This window comes from Morchella sextelata, assembly GCF_020137385.1.
Source record: "Morchella sextelata strain SCLS chromosome Unknown scls_16, whole genome shotgun sequence".
In the NCBI taxonomy this organism is placed as follows: Eukaryota; Fungi; Ascomycota; class Pezizomycetes; order Pezizales; family Morchellaceae; genus Morchella; species Morchella sextelata.
In genome coordinates, this window is record NW_025408631.1 from 841,932 (window position 1) to 855,846 (window position 13,915).

Consider the following 13,915-nt stretch of genomic DNA (forward strand, 5'->3'; position numbering starts at 1 on the left):
GCAGAAGATCCACTTGTTGTACTCCCGGAGGTTACAGAAGATTTTGTTTTGCAGCCTGAGCAAGACTCGGACAATGAAATCCTCTGGTAGAAAAGTGTCTGTTTGAGTCTATGTTTACTAGTTTTCTTTTATTTGGGTTTTTGGGGTTTCTATGTTTCTCTTGAATAAATTATGATTGTGTTTCCGCCTATTTGATTGCTCTAAGCACTCTGAGGATGGGTTTAAGACCCGAAACAGCTGGTCTGTCAGTGCTCTACCAAAGTTACATTTGCTACAAGACACTTCCAAACCGCTACCAAAAAATTACCACACATCATACCCGCTATATTACCGCTTGGGAATAGAACCAAAGGATCTTTTGATCTTAGTAGTGCCTGAAGCTATTAGCTATGTTGAAAAGACAAAGAGAAACAAGTCCAGAATCCGCTGTTAAGCAAAGAAAGTTGGAACAGAGGCTTCCTTCTTTACCAGTACATGGAAAAAGACCTATACTGAAGGCAGGACTGTCATGGACAGTCAAAGGAAAGGATGAAGGCGCCCAAGGGTCTTTCCTGTTTGACACCGGTTGTACAGGAGCTATCCTCAACCAGAGTTTTGTCAGAAAACATGGAATTCCCTTAGTACGGCGGGATCAACCTCTGACAATGTTTGATGCTCAAGGAGATGTCATGATGGGAGGAGGCGAGTATTACACTCACCCGGTCCGCATGACTATGGGAGATCATAAGGAGACACTCCGATGGGAGGTGGCTACACTGGAAGAAGGAATGACCGGTTACCTGCCAATTAGTTGGGCTAGGAAGCATAACCCGGACATCAACTGGGAGCTCAACACCATGAGCTGGAGAAGTGACTACTGCAAGCAGAATTGTCTCCCAGCGGCCACCAAGATTGAACTGGTCTCTCCATACCAGATGTTGGAAGAAGAAGAGACAGTCTATCAATTGGTTGGTTCAGTATGGCATGATGAGGACGGAGGTGATATTGCTGAGAAAATACACCACCTATACCGGGATTGGGCTGATGTGTTCAGTCAAGAGAAGATTGAGGAAATGCCGCCGCATTCCCATAATGATTTAAAGATCAAACTCTTGCCTGGGACCGCTCCCCCATTTGGCCCGCTGTACCCATGTTCCGCTCCAGAATTGAAGGCCCTCCGAGAGTACCTGGACAAAGAATTGTCTTCAGGAAAGATCTCTAGATCTAACAGCCCTGCTGCGGCGCCCATACTGTTCATTCCTAAGAAGGATGGGACATTGCGGATTTGTGTGGACTACAGAGGATTGAACAAGGTCACTGTCAAGGACAAGTACCCGCTGCCTATCATGAGTGAGCTCAGAGACAGGTTGTTCAAGGCCAAGATCTTCACAAAGATAGACCTGAAGAACGGCTTCAATTTGATCAGGATAGCAGAAGGTGATGAGTGGAAAACCGCTTTCAGAACCCGCTATGGACTGTATCAGTATAATGTGATGCCATTTGGTCTATGCAATGCTCCCTCCGCTTTCCAGGCAATGATCAATGATGTGCTAAAGGAACTACTGGATGAAGGAGTAGTCGTCTATATTGATGACATCCTCATCTACTCGGAGACTGAGAAAGAGCATGAGCTATTGGTCAAGAAGGTACTACAGAAGCTTAGGGAAGCTAAGCTCTGTGCCTCGATCAATAAGACATCCTTCCATGTCCGAGAAGTAGAATACCTAGGCTATCATATCTCGGAAGAAGGAGTATCTATGTCAGAAGACAAGGTGGAGGCAGTTAAGGAATGGCCGGTCCCTGAGAATATCAAGGCAGTACAGGCATTCCTCGGATTTGCAAACTTCTATCGCCGCTTTATTGAAGGCTTCAGTAAAGTTTGCAAACCATTAACTGACCTCCTGCAAAAAGACAAGAAATGGTATTGGACGGCAGCACATGAACAGGCCTTTGAAGAACTCAAGAGGCTGTTCACAAGCGCTCCAATCCTCCTTCATTTTGACCCTAGTAGGAGAACGGTGGTCGAGACAGATGCCAGTGATTTTGCCAAGGGAGCGGTGCTCTCTCAGTACGGGGATGATGGGAAGCTACATCCGGTGGCATTCTATTCTAAGAAGTTCTCCCCTGCTGAGATCAACTATGACATTCATGACAAGGAAATGGGAGCTATTGTAGCCTCTTTCCGGGAATGGGAACACATGCTCAAATCTTGTGAGCAAGAGATCACGGTTTTTACAGACCACAAGAACTTGGAGTATTTTAATTCTACCAAGGTTCTCACTAGGCGGCAAGCTAGATGGTCTGAAGATCTCGCAGGCTACAATTTCAAAGTTGTCTACAGACCGGGAGAAAAGAATGGCAAGACTGATGTGCTATCTAGGCGCTGGGATCACCGCCTTGGAGAGGGAGGTGAAACTCTGCAGCCGGAGCCACAGATCTTTTTTAGGCCAGGTCAATTGGTTTTGGATCCTGTAAAGCTAGCGGCTGTCAGGGTGAATCAATTGCAGAATACATTCTTAGAGCGCCTATACACGGCTGCTAAAGAGGATAGTTTCTGGCAGGAATTGCACCGCTCCCTGGTTGAAAGGAAACCAAATTTGGACCAGAACTTGTCGGTCAAGAACGGTCTCATCTTCTACAAGAATAGATGGTATATACCCAAAGACAAGAAGCTTCAAATGGAAATACTGTCCGATACCCATGACTCTAAGGTGGCTGGTCACTTTGGCCAATTTAAGACACTTGAGCGGGTGAAAAACAACTTCTTTTGGCCCAACATGGATAAGGATGTTGAGGAATATGTCCGGAGCTGTGACAGCTGCCAGAGGAATAAGACCTCAAGACATAAGAAGTTTGGTATGCTCCAACCGTTGGAGATACCCTATCGGCCATGGACTTCCATCTCTATGGACTTCATTGTGGGACTACCGGAATCTAGTGGGTTTACAAAGATCTGGGTAATAGTGGACCGCTTTTCGAAGATGGCACACTACATCCCTCTTCCTACCCTCAATAAAACGGAAGATTTGGCTAAGTTGTTCTTGAAGGAAGTTTGGAGACTCCATGGTTTACCTGATGACATAGTCTCGGACAGAGATAGCAGGTTCATCTCTCACTTTTGGCAATCTCTCATGAGTCTCCTCAATGTGAAGCTGAAGATGTCCACATCTTTCCACCCCCAAACGGACGGTCAAACAGAAAGAGTTAACCAGACCCTGGAACATTACTTGCGGAGTTATTGTTCATATCAACAGGACGACTGGGCAGAACTCTTGCCTTTGGCAGAGTATGCATATAACTCGGCGGTCTCTGAGTCTACCAAAGTATCGGCTTTTTATGCCAACTATGGATATGAACCCAGGACCAACTGGCCGGCCCCAAAGGAAGGAGTAGAATGGAACAATCCAGCGAGCGAGGTCATGATATCTCAATGGGAATCTATCTGGCAGGCTATGAACGCCAGCCTGGGTAAAGCTAGATTAAGGATGGCCCGGTGGTATGATGCTCATGCCCTGGCACCGCCTGAAATCAAGCCCGGAGATGAAGTTATGTTGGACCGGCGCAATGTGCAAACAAAGCGGCCTTTGGGAAAATTGGATCAGAAGAAGATGGGACCCTTTAAGGTCTTAGAAGCAATTGGTACCCGTGCCTACAAGCTCTCTCTTCCCCCCCAAATGGGAATCCACCCGGTCTTTCATGTCTCTCTTCTGGAACCTTACCGAGCACCGGTAGATCCTGAGAGAAGAGTTCCTGTACCGGAGCCAGAAGAGATTGAAGGAGAACAGAACTGGGTTGTCCGAGAAGTAGCTGACAGCCGGGTCAATAAGAAGAGGAGACTAGTGGAATACCTAGTGCTATGGGAAGGTTATGAAAACGAGGATGCTACATGGGAACCTTGGGAGCATCTCAAAAAGAGTGCTGAAGAAGCCCTTCGGGATTTCCATATGAGGTATCCTAAGAAACCCAGAGACAAGCGGATTGTTGGGTTGTAGTTTGTTTTCCTTTAGGTTTTCGTTCCTTGCATATCACGGAGTTTCTTGTCACATAGATTGGATGATAATAGAATGGTTATAGATCTCGGAGACCAAGATCCTGGAAGAGGGGAGTAGTGTAACGGAGCCATTTCAACTGTCTGGTGTATGAGTACACACAGGGCCCGATTACATGCTGAGAGTTATTGTTAGAAGCCAGTTGCACGGTGATATGCAAGTACCGGCAGTGTGGTTAGCTACCAGCTGTTAGAGTAACTACATTCCGGGCGCTAGGAAGAGGATCTATTCATGGGAGCAATGACTGACGAGTCTATGCCTCGCCAGTGACTAGAAGACCGGCCAGAGTGAAGCTCTGATTGTCCGGTGATCCTCTATATCCTCTGAGCACTGTAGTTCCGCCGAGGAGGTAGGGACTATGCTAGGGAAGTCTACAATAAGCAAAAGCTCTACAGCAATGATTAAGCTTACACCTGAGCGGCAGCTCATTTATGCAGGTCCTCGGTTGTGTGGCAACCAAGGCTGCGGGTGTTACAAAGGCTTTGACTAAGGGTGGTTGCCTTGGATATCGGAAACACCTGCTGACGCTTAGAGAAAAGCGGGGTAGTGGTGGTATTGTTTCCGGTACTGAGGGAAGGCCCACCGGAACTTAGTAAGGAGTTAGGAGCAGAGAATAGAGGCCTTCGGAGTATAAGTACTCAGGTTCATTCTCGCCCTTCAGTCCTATTCTCTCGAGTCTTCATCAAAAAGAAAAAACCAAGTTCTTATCGGTAGCAGAGCCCTTAAAGATTATTGAGTTCTAGCGATAGTATCTTTGAATAATCTGCAACCTGATTGTCTATCTTGCACGGCCGTCTCTATTCTATACAAATCTATTTCTCTTAGAAAGGACCCCCGTTACACTAAGCCACTTAGTGCAGGGACAAATCTTTTGCCGATTCATTATCGCTTCCATCATTTTCTTCCACTGTCAACGCTGCTCCTCTCATCACAGGTCTCCTTGGTTGATTTCCAGTTGCCCTCGCTTGGGGGCAATCCCTAACCATATGTCCAACACCTCCGCAATAAAAACATCGGCCCTCAACTAAGCGGGCATTTCTTTCGGTAGGGGAGGGGCGACGACGCCCTCCAGATAGATCCATTGGTACATCACCTCCCGGGCGGGATGAGGGATGACTTTCAGTAACAGGTACATTGGCGACTGGGGCGGCAGCGCGGGGAGCAGAAACAGGACTTGCTGGTGAAGGACGAGGGGCCGGAGTAGTAGTAGTAGTCCAAGGTTTTTTACTTCCTCGCTTAGCTTCTGCCGCTTGGCGACGATTATCCAACCATTGCAGAAGTGTCGCACAAGCATTTACCGTTGCGGGAGTGTCATGGTGTATCATTGATTCATCGAGTTCCGCATTAATACCTTCCATCAAAGCCTCAATCCGAGAGACTTCATCCATACCCGACTCAGCAGCATACCGTTGAAACTCAGCAAAATAATCGGCGAACGTTCGATTTCGTTGACGGATATTCCTAAGATTCCTCCTAGCCGTACGCATCTGATCGGGATCCCCGAAAGCAGTATCCAAAATCTCATAAAATCGTAGCATAGAGGGTAAAGCAATACCTTCTTCGCCAACATATTGTAAAAACTGATTGGCGGCAACCCCTTCTAATCTGCTGAATGCATAGGATAGTTTGGACTGTAGTGTAGGATAGCGATCGGCATTTCCCAATAGCTTAATCTTCATTTGTTGCTTAAACAGGTGTAACCTTTCTCGATCACGATCCCCCTTGAATACCTCAGGGTCTGGAAGCTTCTCCGACCGATAGGTAGTATCTGTAACGGGTGGTACCGGGGGTGCAGGTGGAACATTATCTTCGTTGGGTGCTTGCACAGGGGCGACAGCCTCAACAGGAGCCTCTTGAGCTCGGGCAGCAGCAAGATCTTGCTCAAACCTTCTCCTCGCCCTTTCGGCTTCCGCTTCTACCTCCTGTAAATCCGTTGCATATTGGGCAAGACCATGTTGGCACTGTTGGAGAAGCGTGTAGGCTTCAGTTCCAACAGTATCATCGACTCGTGGATGCGCTTGAAAAAGGGCTTGGAGACTATCGCTGAGTTGTTGATAATCAATAGGTGCATGTTCCGACATTGTAAACTATGGTGTTGTATTGGTTGGCGATAGAGGACGCAACCTACGTATCACGGGGACCGTAGGCGATAGACTGTAGTGCCAAGGAATACAACCTAGGTAGCAACGTAGACGTGGACGTAGACGTAAAGGTATGCTTTGACTATGGGCTATGGGTGGCTCTACCTGGTATGATAAACCGATTAGAGCCCTATGACGTAGTACAGACAAGAATAGTATTCGTGGAATAAATACAGAGGTTGCGTAAAGAAAAAAGGAAGGGAAAGAAAACAGAAGAAAGCCGAAACAACACCCCTTTATATATCCAAACCTCAACCCACAATGACTCATCTTCTCGCTTAACAGAAACAGAAAGAACATAATAGAAACTCGCTTAACAAATCCCACACACTGTAACGGAGCCATTTCAACTGTCTGGTGTATGAGTACACAAAGGGCCCGGTTACATGCTGAGAGTTATTGTTAGAAGCCAGTTGCACGGTGATATGCAAGTACCGGCAGTGTGGTTAGCTACCAGCTGTCAGAGTAACTACATTCCGGGCGCTAGGAAGGGGATCTATTCATGGGAGCAATGACTGACGAGTCTATGCCTCGCCAGTGTCTAGAAGACTGGCCAGAGTGAAGCTCTGATTGTCCAGTGATCCACTGTATCCTCTGAGCATTGTAAGTCCGCCGAAGGGCAGGGACTATGCTAGGGAAGTCTACAAATAAGCGAAAGCTCTACAGCAATGATTAAGCTTACACCTGAGCGGCAGCTCATTCATGCAGGTCCTCGGTTGTGTGGCAACCAAGGCTGCAGGTGTTACAAAGGCTTTGACTAAGGGTGGTTGCCTTGGGTATCGGAAACACCTGCTGACGCTTAGAGAAAAGCGGGGTAGCGGTGGTATTGTTTCCGGTACTGAGGGAAGGCCCACCGGAACTTAGTAAAGGAGTTAGGAGCAGAGAATAGAGGCCTTCGGAGTATAAGTACTCAGGCTCATTCTCGCCCTTCAGTCCTGTTCTCCCGAGTCTTCATCAGAAAGAAAACCAAGTTCTTATCGGTAGCAGAGCCCTTAAAGATTATTGAGTTCTAGCGATAGTATCTTTGAATAATCTGCAACCTGATTGTCTATCTTGCACGGCCGTCTCTATTCTATCCGATTCTATTTCTCTTAAAAGGGACCCCCGTTACAGATAATCTTTAAGGCTCAAGTCACCTTCAGATTATTCTTCCTCTATACAAAATGTCCGCCCTCTCAGCTCCGGATGCGCCCCTGCAGATTGAATGGCAGCCGGTGCCCCTCCAGCTTGATGCCACCGGGCAGACACAGCTTGTCAAGAAGCCCAGGACCGCTTTACAGACCTACATCCCCGGTTGCGAGCCTGCTTGGCAGGATACCGACGAGATTTCCGTCCAGCAGTTCTTCACAGAGCTCCAGACCTACCTCCAGCACAGCCTGCAGAATCAGTTGACCCGGGGCAGTCAGGCCCTACTCCTTGTACAAGAGCGCCAGGCAGCACAGAATGCTCTGATGGCGGAAGCTCTTGAGTACATGAGAATGGAGGTCAACTCTGTTCAGGAAGAACTCCGGAAGTATGTGGAGAAAGATGAACTGAATGCCGATGCCATGGAGATCGAGTGGACAAACCCGGCTACCCCACCAGACTTTGTTGCCGAGATACAGAGAGCCCTTGATGAAGGAAGACTGGTGGTGGCTAGGCCAACAACTCCGGCACCAAATCTAGGCTCTAGGTCCTCGTCCAGGGCAGCTACCAGGACAATGCAGCGGAAGAGCAGCCCCTTTGCCGTATTTCCAGTCAGATCCACTAGAAGAGTTATCCCTATTGTACAGCCAGCGGTGGGGGCTTCACCTTTACCACCTAGCCGCTTTGGAGGAGTACACCCACTCCTAGGAGGAACTGACCGATCCTTTGACTATGAAGGAGAGTTCTTCTCAGGTGCAGGCCGAGGACCCCCCAGTCCGTTAGCCAGGAACCCGGGGAGGTTCACCATGTCCGGTGCCGCTCAAGGAGCACCGTCCTCACCATTGGCTAGCAATCCGGCACCAGTGGCACCTGTGGCCGCCGCTCCACCTCCAGCTCAGGCACAGGGAGGAAGTGGTGGGAATCAGAACCCTCCACCTCCCGCGGCCCAAGCTCCTGCTCCTGGAGATTCAGACAGTTCAGACTCGGAACCAGAAGGTGGTGATAGAAGAGCCTGGCGGAGATATTTTAAGAAGAAGTTGGAAAAGCAGCAGAAGGATCTGTTGGCTATGATGTCCCAGCAGTTCCGATCTCCGGCCGCCTCTTCCCCTTCTACTTCCACCAGGGCTCGAGAACCAAAGGCACCACCACCTTCCAAGTTCCAGGGCAAGGCGGAGCAAGTGGAGACTTTTATCCGGCAATGTGAGAATGTCTTCTCCATTGAGAGCCTATCCTTTACCTCTGAGGAGGTTAAGATCCGATATGCAGGCAACTTGATGGAAGGTGAGGCAGCGATCCGATGGTATGAGGCATACCACAATTCAATTGATCAAGCCTCCGCCAACCGCCTTGCCGGGATGCCGGTGCAGTTGGATCAGAGATGGAAGCGCTGGGATTCCTTTGTGGATGCTTTTAGAGCTGCCTTCGGTGAAGCCATCTCTAGAGATGATGCTGTAGCCCAATGGAATACCCTCACCCACACAGCTCGAGGAGGAATAGACCTCTTCCTGAATACTATCATTCAGCTGATGTGGAAGACTGGCTATGAGGGTCAGTTGGTGGATGATAAGATTCATAATTCCCTCCTCCCGGACCTAGGCATGAGTTGGGCTCTTTTTAATCCTAAGCCAAAGTCCTTGATGGAGCGGATAGCTGCTTTAAGAGAGTTAGGGCATACCCATGAGAGGTACCAAGGGATGGCAGCTGAGAAAGCGCACCCTCGGACCAAGAAAGATCCTCCCGCTCAGAAGGACCAGCAGCCTAAGAGGAAAAGAGAAGCTGCGAGCTCCTCCGGACCTCAGAAGACTCCAGGACCTAAAGACAAAGCGGTGGAACTAAAGGGTATCCCGGGGGATATTCTAGAAGAAAGAAGGAAAGCAGAAGTATGCTTGAAGGTATGACCTTCCGGTACTCCCTATTGGTAGAGTGCATAGACTGACTTGTGCAATAGTGCGGCAAGTCCAGACACAAATGGACCGATTGTTGGTCCAAGGAACCTACTGTTGTCCGAGTGGCAGCAGTGAGAGTACAAAAGCGGAAAAGAGGGAATGGCAAGTCCAACTCTCAGAAGAAGGCTAAAGTGGCTGCTGTAGTAGCAGAAGATCCACTTGTTGTACTCCCGGAGGTTACAGAAGATTTTGTTTTTCAGCCTGAGCAAGACTCGGACAATGAAATCATCTGGTAGAAAAAGTGTCTGTTTTAGTCTATGTTTACTAGTTTTCTTTTATATGGGTTTTTCGGTTTCTATGCTTTTTGAATAAATTATGATTGTGTTTCCGCCTATTTGATTGCTCCAAGCACTCTGAGGATGGGTTTAAGACCCGAAACAGCTGGTCTGTCAGTGCTCTACCAAAGTTATATTTGCTACCAAGACACTTCCAAACCGCTGCTAAAAAGACTACTACACAATACATCTGCTATATTATCGCTTGGGAATAGAACCAAAGGATCCCTGATCTTAGTAGTGCCCGAAGCTATTAGCTATGTTGAAAAGACAAAGAGAACCAAGTCCGGAAACCGCTGTTAAGCAGAGAAGGTTGGAACAGAGGCTTCCCTCCTTACCAGTACATGGAAAAAGACCTATACTGAAGGCAAGACTGTCATGGACGGTCAAAGGAAAGGATGAAGGCGCCCAAGGGTTTTTCCTGTTTGACACCGGTTGTACAGGAGCTATCCTCAACCAGAGTTTTGTCAGGAAACATGGAATTCCCTTAGTGCGGCGGAATCAACCTCTGACAATGTTTGATGCTCAAGGAGATGTCATGATGGGAGGAGGCGAGTATTACACTCACCCGGTCCGTATGACTATGGGAGATCATAAAGAGACACTCCGATGGGAGGTGGCCACACTGGAAGAAGGAATGACCGGTTACCTGCCAATTAGTTGGGCTAGGAAGCATAACCCGGACATTAATTGGGAACTCAACACCATGAGCTGGAGGAGTGACTACTGCAAGCAGAATTGTCTCCCAGCGGCCACCAAGATTGAACTGATCTCTCCATACCAAATGTTGGAAGAAGAAGAGACAGTCTATCAACTAGTTGGTTCAGTATGGCATGATGAGGACGGAGGTGATATTGCTGAGAAAATACACCACCTATACCGGGATTGGGCTGATGTGTTCAGTCAAGAGAAGATTGAGGAAATGCCGCCGCATTCCCATAATGATTTAAAGATCAAACTCTTGCCTGGGACCGCTCCCCCATTTGGCCCGCTGTACCCATGTTCCGCTCCAGAATTGAAGGCCCTCCGAGAGTACCTGGACAAAGAATTGTCTTCAGGAAAGATCTCTAGATCTAATAGCCCCGCTGCGGCGCCCATACTGTTCATTCCTAAGAAGGATGGGACATTGCGGATTTGTGTGGACTACAGAGGATTGAACAAGGTCACTGTCAAGGACAAGTACCCGCTGCCTATCATGAGTGAGCTCAGAGACAGGTTGTTCAAGGCCAAGATCTTCACAAAGATAGACCTGAAGAACGGCTTCAATCTGATCAGGATAGCTGAAGGTGATGAGTGGAAAACCGCTTTCAGAACTCGCTATGGACTGTATCAGTATAATGTGATGCCGTTTGGTCTATGCAATGCTCCCTCCGCTTTCCAGGCCATGATTAATGATGTGCTGAAGGAACTACTAGATGAAGGAGTGGTTGTCTATATCGACGACATCCTCATCTACTCGGAGACTGAGAAAGAGCATGAGCTACTGGTCAAGAAGGTCTTACAGAAGCTAAGGGAAGCTAAGCTCTGTGCCTCGATCAGTAAGACATCCTTCCATGTCCGAGAAGTAGAGTACCTAGGCTATCACATCTCGGAAAACGGAGTATCTATGTCAGAAGACAAGGTGGAGGCAGTTAAGGAATGGCCAATCCCTGAGAATATCAAGGCAGTACAGGCATTCCTCGGATTTGCAAACTTCTATCGCCGCTTCATTGAAGGCTTCAGTAAGGTTTGCAAGCCATTAACTGACCTCCTGCAAAAAGACAAGAAATGGTATTGGACGGCAGCACATGAGCAGGCCTTTGAAGAACTCAAGAGGCTATTCACAACCGCTCCAATCCTCCTTCATTTTGACCCTAGTAGGAGAACGGTGGTCGAGACAGACGCCAGTGATTTTGCCAAGGGAGCGGTGCTCTCTCAGTATGGGGGTGATGGGAAGCTACATCCGGTGGCATTCTATTCTAAGAAGTTCTCCCCTGCTGAGATCAACTATGACATTCATGATAAGGAAATGGGAGCTATTGTAGCCTCTTTCCGGGAATGGGAACACATGCTCAAATCTTGTGAGCAAGAAATCACGGTTTTCACAGACCACAAGAACTTGGAGTACTTTAATTCTACCAAGGTTCTCACTAGACGGCAAGCTAGATGGTCTGAAGACCTCGCAGGCTACAATTTTAAAGTTGTCTACAGACCGGGAGAAAAGAATGGCAAGACTGATGTGCTATCTAGGCGCTGGGATCACCGCCTTGGAGAGGGAGGTGAAACTCTGCAGCCGGAGCCACAGATCTTTTTTAGGCCAGGTCAATTGGTTTTGGATCCTGTAAAGCTAGCGGCTGTCAGGGTGAATCAATTGCAGAATACATTCTTAGAGCGCCTATACACGGCTGCTAAAGAGGATAGTTTCTGGCAGGAATTGCACCGCTCCCTGGTTGAAAGGAAACCAAGTTTGGACCAGAACTTGTCGGTCAAGAACGGTCTCATCTTCTACAAGAATAGATGGTACATACCCAAAGACAAGAAGCTTCAGATGGAAATACTGTCCGATACCCATGACTCTAAGGTGGCTGGTCATTTTGGCCAATTTAAGACACTAGAGCGGGTGAAAAATAACTTCTTTTGGCCCAACATGGATAAGGATGTTGAGGAATATGTCCGGAGCTGTGACAGCTGCCAGAGGAATAAGACCTCAAGACACAAGAAGTTTGGTATGCTCCAACCGTTGGAGATACCCTATCGGCCATGGACTTCCATCTCTATGGACTTCATTGTGGGACTACCGGAATCTAGTGGGTTTACAAAGATCTGGGTAATAGTGGACCGCTTTTCGAAGATGGCACACTACATCCCTCTTCCTACCCTCAATAAAACGGAAGATTTGGCTAAATTGTTCTTGAAGGAAGTTTGGAGACTCCATGGTTTACCTGATGACATAGTCTCGGACAGAGATAGCAGGTTCATCTCTCACTTTTGGCAATCTCTCATGAACCTCCTCAATGTGAAGCTGAAGATGTCCACATCTTTCCACCCCCAAACGGACGGTCAAACAGAAAGAGTTAATCAGACCCTGGAACATTACTTGCAGAGTTATTGTTCATATCAACAGGATGACTGGGCAGAACTCTTGCCTTTGGCAGAGTATGCATATAACTCGGCGGTCTCTGAGTCTACCAAAGTATCGGCGTTTTATGCCAACTATGGTTATGAACCCAGGACCAACTGGCCGGCCCCAAAGGAAGGAGTAGAATGGAATAATCCAGCGAGCGAGGTCATGATATCTCAATGGGAATCTATTTGGCAGGCTATGAACGCCAGCTTGGGTAAAGCTAGATTAAGAATGGCCCGGTGGTATGATGCTCACGCCCTGGCACCGCCTGAAATCAAGCCCGGAGATGAAGTTATGTTGGACCGGCGCAATGTGCAAACAAAGCGGCCTTTGGGAAAATTGGATCAGAAGAAGATGGGACCCTTTAAGGTCTTAGAAGCTATTGGTACCCGTGCCTACAAGCTCTCTCTTCCTCCCCAAATGGGAATCCACCCGGTCTTTCATGTCTCTCTTCTGGAACCTTACCGAGCACCGGTAGATCCTGAGAGAAGAGTTCCTGTACCGGAGCCCGAAGAGATTGAAGGAGAACAGAACTGGGTTGTCCGAGAAGTAGCTGATAGCCGGGTCAATAAGAAAAGAAGACGAGTGGAATACCTAGTGCTGTGGGAAGGTTATGAAAACGAGGATGCTACATGGGAACCTTGGGAGCATCTCAAGAAGAGTGCTGAAGAAGCCCTTCGGGATTTCCATATGAGGTATCCTAAGAAACCCAAGGACAAGCGGATTGTTGGGGTGTAGATTATTTCCTTTTGGGTTTTCATTTTCTTGCATATCACGGAGTTTCTTGTCATAATAGAATGAATGGTAATAGAATGGTAATAGAATGGTTATAGATCTCGGAGACCAAGATCCTGGAAGAGGGGAGTGGTGTAACGGAGCCATTTCAACTGTCTGGTGTATGAGTACACACAGGGCCCGGTTACATGCTGAGAGTTATTGTTAGAAGCCAGTTGCACGGTGATATGCAAGTACCGGCAGTGTGGTTAGCTACCAGCTGTCAGAGTAACTACATTCCGGGCGCTAGGAAGGGGATCTATTCATGGGAGCAATGACTGACGAGTCTATGCCTCGCCAGTGTCTAGAAGACTGGCCAGAGTGAAGCTCTGATTGTCCAGTGATCCACTGTATCCTCTGAGCATTGTAAGTCCGCCGAAGGGCAGGGACTATGCTAGGGAAGTCTACAAATAAGCGAAAGCTCTACAGCAATGATTAAGCTTACACCTGAGCGGCAGCTCATTCATGCAGGTCCTCGGTTGTGTGGCAACCAAGGCTGCAGGTGTTACAAAGGCTTTGACTA

General features: G+C 48.0%; 3 protein-coding genes across 3 annotated transcripts; 2 read left to right on the forward strand and 1 right to left on the reverse strand.

The window, feature by feature from the left end:
• Positions 1 to 389: 389 nt before the first annotated feature.
• On the forward strand, positions 390 to 3,971 carry H6S33_003923 (uncharacterized protein; the record flags this gene model as incomplete). Its single annotated transcript, XM_044835273.1, has 1 exon — positions 390 to 3,971. One exon carries the CDS (start codon positions 390 to 392, stop codon positions 3,969 to 3,971), a length of 3,582 nt encoding a protein of 1,193 aa, XP_044691457.1.
• Positions 3,972 to 4,879: 908 nt separating this feature from the next.
• H6S33_003924 (uncharacterized protein) lies at positions 4,880 to 6,109 on the reverse strand (the record flags this gene model as incomplete). Its single annotated transcript, XM_044835274.1, has 1 exon — positions 4,880 to 6,109. The coding sequence occupies one exon, from the start codon at positions 6,107 to 6,109 to the stop codon at positions 4,880 to 4,882; it is 1,230 nt and encodes a 409-aa protein (XP_044691458.1).
• Positions 6,110 to 9,774: 3,665 nt separating this feature from the next.
• On the forward strand, positions 9,775 to 13,356 carry H6S33_003925 (uncharacterized protein; the record flags this gene model as incomplete). Its single annotated transcript, XM_044835275.1, has 1 exon — positions 9,775 to 13,356. One exon carries the CDS (start codon positions 9,775 to 9,777, stop codon positions 13,354 to 13,356), a length of 3,582 nt encoding a protein of 1,193 aa, XP_044691459.1.
• Positions 13,357 to 13,915: the final 559 nt, after the last annotated feature.